At 37.5% G+C, this 11723-nt stretch overlaps 1 protein-coding gene across 5 annotated transcripts in view; it reads left to right on the forward strand.

Annotated features, from left to right (window-relative positions):
- Positions 1-11677, forward strand: part of ALPK1 (alpha kinase 1) — a 157508-nt gene extending 145831 nt beyond the window's left edge. For 3 of the 5 annotated variants that reach the window (XM_024246131.2, XM_063723578.1, XM_063723581.1), the window contains one exon: positions 3200-9786. In XM_024246131.2, the coding sequence (XP_024101899.1) occupies positions 3200-3201 (2 nt within the window). In that variant the 3' untranslated portion in view covers positions 3202-9786. Of the gene's footprint in view, positions 1-3199; positions 9787-11388 lie in introns of those variants that run through there. The other 2 variants (XR_008524682.2, XR_010139764.1) reach the window with 2 other exon arrangements.
- Positions 11678-11723: the final 46 nt, after the last annotated feature.

Here is an 11723-nt window from a genome sequence, read left to right on the forward strand (position 1 = left end):
AGAGGTTGCAGTGAGCTGAGATGGCACCACTACACTCCAGCCTGGGTGACAGAGCAAGACTCCATCTCAAAAAACAAAAACAAACAAACAAAAAAACTCTTTTCTTTGCTCTCTCCTTTTATAGGCATCAGGCCCGCAGCATGGTCACCTGCCTACTCTTGTTCCCTCCAACTGATCCTTTACAATCATTTCTCCCAATAGAGGTCTTTCATGTCTAATCCTTTCCTGGTATCTGCTTCTTGGAAAACCAAAGCTAACACATGCTTATTAAGGAAATGAAAAAAAAAATGTAATCTATCCTATTAACAAAATAAAGGGAGAAAATCATGTAATTTCACAAGATGCAGAAAATTATTTCATAAAATTCAAAATCAACTCATGGTAAAAGAAAAAAACAAGCTCTTTGAAAACTAAGAATAAAGAAAAGGTTTCTAAATCTGGCAAAGTTTTTTTCTTTTAAACTTAAAACAGCCATACCATAATTAATAGTGAAGCAATTAAAACTTTTAAGTTGAGAAAAGGAACAGGACAAATTTGCCTACTATCCCAATTCTATTCAACATCATAGAAGAAGTCCAACTAATAAACATAGAAAGGCTAAAACTAGAAAATCATTATTTTTCATCCATTAATGAAATAATGGATCTGGGCAGAAAGCATTGATGGCTGCTAAAACTATTAGGGGAAAATTAGATGGGGAACTTTATAATGGAAGAATCAGGCTGATGCTACTCACACTTCAGTCAATCTGATCACTAAAAGTGGGATAACAAATCAGTGATAAAATGACATTTTTGAGACAATTGGGGATTTTGAATATGGACTGAGTGTTAGATAAAATGATGAAGTGATATTTTAAAAATATTCAACCAAAAGAAAAATTTGGAAAAAGATGTGAAAGCAGCTTGACTCTTTGGAGTTAATGTTGAAGGGAGATGATTACATAGCAATTCATTGTACCAGTCTTTCTACTTTTCTATATATTTTTAAATCTCAAAAAAAAAATTCTTAAATATAAGGTCATAGAAAGGAAGAAATAACAAAAGAAGTTTGAAGAATCAATGGATAAAGAAGATGAAAACCAAGGTTGGTATCAAACAAACTAATCAGGAAAGAATATAAGGAGGAGCATTCAGCAGTGTGAAATCCAGCAGAAAAAAATCAGGAAAAAAAAAACAATTTTGGGGGTGAAAGACTGAGAACAATGAAAAAAGATTGCTGACAGCAAAAAGAGGCTGTTAATTGAGAGTGACCTTTGAGACGTTGTAAAGGGGGTCAACAAACTATGATCCATGAGGTCAAAGCTGCTGTCATCTGGTTTTGTAAATAAAATTTTATTGGAACATAGTCCCTTATTCAATTATGTACTATCTACAGCTGCTTTTGTGTTACAATAGCAGAACTGAGTAACATTGTGACATAGACTGGATTTTGCAGAGTTAAAAATATTTACTATATGGACCTTTACAGAAAAAAGTTTGTCAATCCCCATTTGTAGAAGATGAAATCGGGAATAAAGTTCAGGATATTTACATTTAGAAAGAAATATGGTTATCTCTACCAACACAGAAGAAAAGGAGGAGCAACAATGGGTGAAGAAACTGGAAATTGGAGGTGATAAAGAAGTAAATTGATGGAAAGCACATCAGAGCCCACTTTTCTTTGTTAAGTCAAAAAGCTAGGATATCTGCTAAGTGAGATGACATTGGCATAACTAGGAATTTTAGAGAAATAAAGATGTTGTAGCAATGCATATCTCTGAGTTATAAAAAGCAGAAATAGTACTATTGAGAGGAATTTGCAGGAAATTGCATTTTTAAAATATATTTAAATTTTTATTTATGTCATCACCCATAATACCCAACACCTGGTTGAAGAAATTAAATGTAATACTGTTTTTGAAGCCTCCATCACTGATCTCTACTTCCTCCTCTATCCAAGAGAAAATCACTGTCCAGAAATTGTTGATTATCATTCTCCTTACTATTGTTACACATTAACTTTTATTTAATGTTGTTATACATTTATATATTGCTATATAAATGTTGTTATACATTTATATATAAATATCCAATATTCTTTTAAAATGTTCAAAGCTTTGTATAAACATTTTTAAAGGCCAGATTAGTTTTTAAAAAGCCAAATTAATTTTCTAGAAAATGAAAAATACAGTAATTGACTATATAACTTACTAGAAAGGTTAAACAGCAGATTAGACATAGTTCAAGAAAGAATTATTAAAATGGAAGGAGAGATGAAGGAATTAGCTAAAATGCAGCAGAAAGATAAAAGGACAGAAAATACAAATGAGTGATTAAGAGACTAGGAGAAAAGAAGGTAGGAGAAAAGAAGGTCCAACATCATCTAGTGGGGGTTTCAGAGGGAGAAAAAGAGTACAAAGAAGAGAGAATTCTCTGAGTCAAGCAAAGAATATGAATCAAGGAGGGAATGATCAACTATGTCAGATGCTGCTGACAGATAAGTCAGATGAAAACTGTGAACTAAATTGTTGAATTTAGCAATGTGGAGTTCACTGGTGACCTTAATATTAGCAGATATAGTTGAGTGCTGCAGCTGAAAGCCTGAACAGAAAGGAGTATTAGTTTTCTGTTGCTGCATATCTCAAACTTAGCAGCTTCAACCAACATACGTTTTATTATCTCACTGCTTCTTTGGATCAGGAGTCTGGGCACAGCTTAGCTGGTCCTCAGCTCAGAGGCTTACAGGCTGCAATCAAGGTGTTGGTTAAACTGTGTTCTCATCTGGAGGCTTGACAAGAGAAGACTAAACTTTCAAGTTCACCAGGTTGTTGGAGAGTTCATCTAAATAGAAATATATATATATTATATTGAAATACTGATTGTGTTTTTCCCTAGTAAATTTATTACAGTGGATTTCATTTTCTTCTTTATCATTTGTTTCCCAAATTTTCTGTAATAAGCTTGCATTACTTATCTCAAAAAGTAATATTTAATAAGAAATTCAAATGATTCTCTTTTCCAGTAAAAGTCCACATTATTAGATCAGCATGTACAGCTTTCTTCCTTAGCCCATCAATACTCCTAGTCTTGCAATTTATGCTCTAGAAACACTTAACTACTTATGGTTTCAGTTTATAGTTCATCCTGCCACCTCCCACACCACAATACGATGCTTTATCACTTAGTAACTGTTTTCATGCTGTTTTTATACCTACCAGAACAATCACACCCCATGTCTTCTCATCCTTGAAGACTCACCTCATCCAACACCTCCTTCAAGAAATCTTCCCTGACAGCCTTTATTCCCTTTCCCTCCCCACCACAACCCAGGTAAGCTACCCCTCCTTTAATGTTTTAAAATAACTGCAACTGTCATTTCACAGTTATTATAGAAGCTAATATACAATTGTATCACATTATCTACTGTAGTTAAATTATAATTATCTTGTGTATTATTTATCTATTGCTGCATGACAAATTAACCCCAAAACATAGAGGATTAAAATAACATTTATTAATTCTTATAGTTTCTATAGATCAGAAAAGGGTGGGGAGCGGTGGCTTAACTGGGTAGTTCTGACTCAGTCTCTCTTAAGCTGACAGTCAGGATGTCAGCTGCAGCTCCAGTCCTCTGAAGGCTTCCCCAGGACTGGGGAATCTGCTCCCAAGCTCTCTCATATAGCTGTTGGCAAGGAGACCTCTTCCTTGTTGGCCGTGGGTCAGAAGCTTCTGTTCCTCACAATGTGGCCTGTCCATAGAACAACATGGCAGTGGGAAAAATCGAAGGGAGAGAGAGGTGGAAGCCACAAAGTCTTTTATAACCTAATCTTGCCTCCAAAGTAACATATCATCACATTTGTACTCTTTTGGTCACTGGTCACACAGACCAACCCTTGTACAATGTGGGAGGGCACCTTGGAAATTCATGCCCAAAAGGGCATGAATACCAGCAGGTGGGGATCACCGAGGGCACCTTGGAGATGGCTCTATCTCACCAGCCTGACTGAACTGGGCCTTGTGCCTCTTGGTACTCCCTAGCCCTGGTTTATTATAGTTTTGCATAATAATATGAAATACCAATAAGAATTATTTGCATCTTAAATGATCAATAAGGGCTGATTAGCTTACTAACTCTTGCTACATAGGATGAGAAGCAATAAGAAAAGAATGTCTGAGCTCTCCAGGCTTCAGAAAACCATTCAGAAAACCAAGGAAGGGTGTGGGCAGATAAGTGGATGGATGGAAGAATTAAAAGTTGGAAAGAAAAAAAAATAGTATTTTCTCAGTCCTTCCTCTAATTTATCAAGAAACTTATTTTGCTTCCTTGTGTTTAAACTTTTCTGATTTTTCTCCCTCCATTCTTTAATATTTATCTCATAGCAAACTGGATATTGAAAATTTTTCAAGTAATTCTTAGGAAAACTTCAATATTTTTCTAAGTTGAACTAAGAAATTGACTTTTATTTTAATCTTTTGCTTGTGGAGTGAGTTGAGTTTTGAAATAACAATATTTAAAAAGCAAAGTTTTAGGAGTTGAGTTCAACTTAAGGAGACAATCTTTGTTTCTTCAGATATCAGAAATGTCAGGCTTTTGTTACTGACTTTTAGCAGTGCTATTATTTTGAAGATGATATTTGTTCTGTGTGGTTTTAATATACAGATGTCCTCTGCCTGAACAGTTCAGTAGAAACTAGGTGTAAAGTACAAGAAGCAAGCAAGAGAGGGTGAGAGAAAAAAAAAATAAATCTCTTTATTATGGTGCATAAACCTTCAGTGTGAGGGAGCTTTGCAGCTGCACAAGGAGAAAAATGCATTCAAAAATATAATGCAAGTGTGAATAATCCTTTCTCGAATGCTGCTTGCAGACTGCTCCAGCTTTGTCAGGTGAACTTGAACCGGGCCATCAGATTTGCCCCCATTCCCATTGCACACTCTGTCTATCACCCCAGGGCATTCACCATCTTGACTGTTGTTTAAAGAGAACAAGCAATCCATCATTGAGCCAGGGAGTCACTTTCTCATAGAAAAGTAAAATCAGCATGTGACACTACTCAGCCCTAGTGTTTTGCAGATTAAAATGATACATGGCGACTCACGTGTTACTAGGAGGATTAAGTCGGTTATCTTGTTCCATTGCCCAGACAAAAGAATTCCCCTCAAGCAGTAAGTGGGAGCTTTACAGAAGCTAAAATCGTTGGGCTCAACTATACAGTGGTAAGACAGAGAATTTAACAAGAGAACAGGAAAAAAAATGTTATTTTACATCTAAGCACATTTTTTATTCCCTGCAGGAGATAGTACAAAGAAGAATCCATCCCAAAAGGGGAGCTGTGAAATCTTTGTACAAGTCTCTGCTGTTTGAGATGCCAATTTTATTACTAGAGATGGACACACAATGTATTGTCTGACTGCCTCTACAATTGATTTAAATATGGTGAAATAAATGAGCAGCCGTTGGCCCTAGGGCTGTTAGCTTCATAAGAGTAGGTTACGAATCCTGCAGCTACAGTATCAAGTTATTAACACTGTTATTCCATTGTGTGATCTACATAGTAATAAAATTTTAAGCGAATCTCATATAGAAATGAGCTCACAATGAAAGGCTGGGATACAGCCTTTAATTTACGAAGCTGAGGCAAATATCATGTTACAGAAAATATTTTTATATAATTGAATCTGTAACTGTGTTATGTTCATTTTCAAAAGTAATGTTCAAAAAGAAAAGATAAATATAAATATCATAGTATTTAATTTTAGATTAAATAAATGTATAAAGTTTTGCCATTCAGACCTTACACTGGAAGTGACACAGGTTAAAGAGAAAGAATTGTTTTTGAGTTGGTTTTTTTGTTGTTGTTTGTTTGTTTTTTAGGTTCCCATGCATTTCAGGCAACACTGTTGTTAGAAAATTCTTCACTATTTATTTTTTACTCATACTTTGCCACACCAAGTTCTTTCTTAAAGTACAAACCATTTTTCTAGCCAAAAGGATTGCATATCAAAGAACGCCTTATTTCTTTACTTTTAACTAAATTTTCAAACATTACGTATCTTAATCAGCTGTACGTTCTCCAAGTATGCTGTAAAAATAAGAGACAACACTGGAATATCTGTTTTCTCTGCGAAGGACACACACCAGATTTAACCTTCTTTTTCTACACAAATCACAAAAAGGAGAGAGACTGCTGGAACACTTTTGTTAGACATTTGACATGGTCTCTCCCAATAACAGAAGGACCCACAGCGACTGGCTTTGAAGGGCTATGTTCCCAACATGATTTCAATAGGGAACATTCTCTCTGGACTGAGCACCTGGATCATGGGCAGTGTTCCCTTGGGCAGGACAGCAGTCACTGAGCCACCTGCATCAGAGGATGGGAGATGAGGGACAGGATCCTCTGGCTAGCTGTACCCTTCCCCAGCCTCTGGGGCACACTCGTGCAGAGGAGCCAGGCCAGGCCAGGCCAGCACACAAGCATCTGAGTGGCTGGCCCCTTTGCCCCACTATAGACAAGTTAGCAGGATCCTTCCATGGGTATAGATAAAGAATAAGAGCAATGGACCCTGGAAGTCTTTGAAATATGCCATGTGCCAAGACTCAAAACTATAAATTGTTCTGCCAAAAGCATCTGAAAATGTCAAAGTCCTAGGATGTTGAGCCAAGTATTAAGGAAGATGATCTGAGATGGAGCTGGATATTAGAGAGAGCTCCACTATTCAGCATGATCTTGATAACCTGCCACAGAATCGACCTGACTTCATCCCCTACTGCCTTGTTTCCTCCCTCCATCCCTGTGGCACGGTCTGCATTGTCTAAGCTGATCTGAAACATCCACTCAACAAAAAGCTATCCCTAAGCATCTTTAGACAACCTATAAAAGTGAATTAAACTTGGCATCTCTAAAACTCTGCATTGCCAAGTATCAACTTTTATTACACTCAACTCTTGGTTATGAGAGGGGAGGAGGGAAATGCAAAGAATCACAAATCAGACTATTGTTTAAGATGCATCCTATTTAGGCCAATAACAAATTTTTATTGCTAGTTAGTGGCTACGTAGTAGTTGATGATTGGGAAACAGACAGCTCCAAATTTTTCCAGATGCCAAGAGAAGGCCAGACTTTGTCATCAATAACTTAAAAATTAGATTGAGATACAGCTCCAGATGCATTAATCGCATTGGTCCTTTGGCATTTGTCAACTGCTTTACCTTCTTGTGCTAAAAATGCCATGGTCAGAACATCCACCAACAACAGTGTAGCTCAAATGCTAAAAAGATGACTAAAAAATATACTTTAGGAAAGTTATTGTTTTATAAATTGTAACAATCATTCCAGTTATCGAGAAAATATTGTTTCCAGGAAGCATTTTATAAGTTGGCACAACCGACCCATGGAATGGCCAGGAGGCAGTAGAAACATTTCTAAGTGATTTATTGATTTACTGTAATGTTTTCCATTGGAAAGATTAATGATATATCCCACTTTGCTGAAAATTACTCCTCTTTTGCTCCTGCAAAATAATCCTAGAGTTATTTTCTCTTTCAGACCCCAACAAAATTATGTTTCTTACAAAAAGACTGAGAGAGCTACAGGCATCTAACTCTAAACTCAAAGTGTGATCTTTAAAGAAATACACTCACTTTTTTTTTTTTTTTTGAGAAACTGTTTAAAAATCCAGACTGTGAAAGGCTGCTTCTCAGTGAGAAAGGTCACTCTGAGTGCAGTGTCCACAACATTAACGAGAAATGACCCTTGTCATCACTCTCAGCATGGGAGACAGAAGAAACAAATGAAAAGACACACCCAAAAGATGGTTTCTAGAACAGGCCACTTGGATAATAGATGAGACACTGTGCTCATGGATCACATGGGCCTCCAGAGGCTTTGTTCCCACTGTGTATTATGGTATGCTGGGTGGCTTCACGATGACAAAACTACGGGAACTTCAGGGTCTCAACCAGACCGCCATCCCAAAGTAATGAAAATGTTGTCTAACTTCAAAGTTTAAGAATACTTCCTTAGTAACATGTTTCCAGTTTTAACGTTGTATTTTCTTGATCACACTTCTTTCCCATGCAATCTTTTAGGGGAATAAATCAAGTGAAATATTTTTGTCCTACGATGGCCACACAATATTCCTCCCTGTTATGTAGCTGTTGGTGAGAAGGATTTCGGTAAGCAGAACGAGCTTTGTTCTTGCCACAGCAAAGAAAGAGTTAAATTCTAGACCCAGCTGATTCCCTGCCAGCAGGGATGTGGAGGAAAGAGTGGGTGCTCGCTTTTCTCCCCATATTACCCAAATGCCTCTTTTATGCCCCATCCCCATCTTCTACACTCTCCTCTTTCTCGCTTTCTGAGGAGAAAAAATTGAAATTTAGAAACAAAGAATTCTGACACTCTGAAGTAATTCACGGGGCTTCACTCACTTTTAGGTCTTTCCTTTTCAGGGTGATAGTTTTTAAACTCAGCTGGTGATTAGGTCCTCTCTAGTTCTACCACAGTCACTCTCACTAGGCCTCCTTGAAGGGGAGTGTCTGGTGAAATCAGACAGGAATAGTCCCAGCTCTGCTGCTCACTAGCAGAGTGGCACTGAGCAAGTTGCCTGGCCTCTTTACAGCCTTGGAGTGCCCATATGTAAAACGAGTATAAAAATCTCTACCTGGGTTTTGCTGTGAGGATTAGAGGTAATGCCTATGAAGGACTTAGCACAGTGGCTGGCACTCTTTGGTGTTCAAAGATAGGGTTTTTGTCTCTACTAAAAATACAAAAATTAGCCGGATGTGGTGGCACATGCCTGTAATTCCAGCTACTTCAGGGGCTGAGGCAGGAGAATCGCTTGAACCTGGGAGACGGAGGTTGCAGTGAGCCAAGATCACACCACTGCACTCCAGCCTGGACAACAGAGCGAGACTTCATCTCAAACAAAACCAAACAAAGATAGGGTTTTATTGTCATTATTACCCCAGCTGTTTTTCCGGTGTAGTCGATGAATTCATTTATTCAGTCCCACTCTCACCAACTGTGGCGGCCAAGATTAGTTAACTGCATGTGAACCCAGAATCTCCCCCAGACAGAAGGAGCAAACTTGGACCTAGGGAGAAGCCATTTCTGATCAGGGTAGGGAGTGGGAAGTGCAAATAATAACAGTAACAATAACAATTATAATAGATTATGTTTATGTGGTTATTTACTGGTGCTTATACATCATTATTATATCACCCTGAAATATTCTTTAAATTGCTGGTTTTGTAAGTCGAAATAGTCTAATATTGGTAAATTCATCTGGCTTGACCTAAATAATACTCAAACATCATTCTCTCATTCCATATCTCTCCAAACAACTCATCTCCAGGTAGTCCCATATCCTCCCAGCCATATGTGACTGCAATTCCCCAGATATGATGTGACTTCCCACAGATGTCTTCCAAAGCCCTTCCCTGTACCTGGTATATTCATTCCTACATTCCCCGGAAAATTCTATCCTCCATCCCCTGGGAAACTATTACTTGTCCTTCAAGTGTCATCTCCCCAGGAAGACCTTCTCTGACTCTTCTACTACTCCCCTCTAGTAACACAAACACACACAGACACACACACAGGCTCCATTACACCATCACAGACCTTTACGGTAAGACCTCAATTGCACAGTAATTACTTGTTTATGTCTCTGCCTCCCCCCATTAGATTATGAGCACGTGAAAGCAGAGTTGTTAGTTCATTTTGGCAGCCCCAGTGCCTAGCGTGGCACTTGGTTGTTAATAAGGCCTTGCTGAATGAAAGAATTAAATCATTAAAAATCGCAAGATTAATTAAGAGTGTGGTTTTATGATTGACCCATTGTGGCATAACTCTTAGTGTAATACAGTATTTAACATTGTGCCTTGAATATAGCACGTGTTCCATAAATGTTTGTGAACTGAATGAATGAAGGATGGCAGGTGAAAAATCTCTTAATTAGATCCAGAGGGTCCTCTTTATTTGTACAATCCAAATAAGAAAGGCGTTCTCAGACACTGAAAGAAGCTATGCTGACATCTTTGTCTTACAAAAGACTCATCTGAATGATAATGAGTGTGGAAAATGGATTAGCTCCTGGGTGGACAGGGTTTTTTTTGTTGTTGTTTGTTTGTTATTTGCTTTTGGTTTTTGTCTCAGTGAAAAAGTAAAAATGCTTGAGTGCTCCATCACTTAGGGAGATTCAGCCCATCTTCTTTTCCATGATTTTTATTTTAGTGCTTATTTAATTAAGAAAATTAAACCATTTTTGTGGTACATGAATAAAATTGGTGAAAAATAATGGTTACCAGTATTTTATTATTGTTGATTTTTATCGCTATTATATATCTGTAAACCATATAATGCTGGAGAAATTGATTGCCATCTGTTCTTAGACTCTAGGAATAGGGCATCATTATCTCCAGGAGTACTCTACTACTATGTGACCCAAATGTACTGGTAATCCAATTTTTTAAGATCAGTAAATGTTTTTAACCTATATGTATTATTACATGATATTCTTCAGATAAAGCATGCATTACTTTTAAAACAAGTGATAAAGAGGGCCTAATTTACTGGTTCTGGCTCAGAAACCAGGTGTTTTAAGTGCATTGAGTTTCATGAATTAAAGAGTGTGGTTCCTCCTTTATCCAGAGCAGCTAAGGATTATTGAGACTCCAAGATTAAAGGCACATCATGAAACTAAAACAGGCATTTAAACTTCCTGTGCCAAAATGCTGCCTTTGTTTCCCATTTCTTTCCTGATTAATCTCAGCATCATTCTTCATTACTACTACCCAAAGGTTAAAAGACGATTAATAGTATCAACTTCAAAAGTTTTGTGAGAATTAGAGCGCATGTAACCTTGCTAGGACGGTGCTTGGCACAGAGTAAATGTTTCATCAATGGTTGTTGTTGCTATTTTTTTATCATTATTTATTCACCATATTTTCATCCTTTAAACCAAAGCAGAGTTAGAGTTAGCAATATTAGTTGCGTTTTCCACTTGAGCTAAGGTTAATTCCTAGATGAATGCCGGTTGCTTTAATTCTCACTGATAGAATCTGCTTTCTGTATCATTAACCTCAACACTTGAGTATTCAAGTTTTGTTTCATAGTGTTGCCTCCATGCTTGTGATGCTCCATGCTTGTGATCGGTCTCTGCTATAAGTCTACTCAACATCATTAACCTTGCATCCTGATTATGACAATGTGGTTTTCCAAACGTATTTGATTCTGATGACACATGGTCACAAAATTATTTACATTAAGGGTTGCAGCCTCACACAGCTCCAGAGAGTCCCATTCACTTGAAATCAACATGCATTAGTCATCTATTGCTGCCTAATAAATCATCACAAATTTAGCAGCTTAAAACAATGCCTGTTCATTATCTCACATTTCTATAGGTCAGAAATCCTGGATGGTATGACTGGGACCTCAGCTCATGGTATCACAGGCCTAAAAGCAATCTGTCAGCTGGCTGTGTTCTCTTCTGGAGCTTGGGATCATCTTTCAATCTCATTCCTGATGTTGGTAAAATTCAGTTCCTTGTGATTGTAGAACTGAGGTGGCTGTTTCCTTGTTGGCTGTTAGCTGGGTTTGCTCTCAGCTACTTGTAGCCACTCTGGTCCTTGTATGGAACCCCTCCAGCATCAAGGCCAACAACAGCACACTAAATCCTACTCACACTTCAAATTTCTCTGACTTCTCCTGCTTCCAGTCATAGAAAACTTTCTGCTTT

Source organism: Pongo abelii, chromosome 3 (genome assembly GCF_028885655.2).
Source record: "Pongo abelii isolate AG06213 chromosome 3, NHGRI_mPonAbe1-v2.0_pri, whole genome shotgun sequence".
Classification (NCBI taxonomy): Eukaryota; Metazoa; Chordata; class Mammalia; order Primates; family Hominidae; genus Pongo; species Pongo abelii.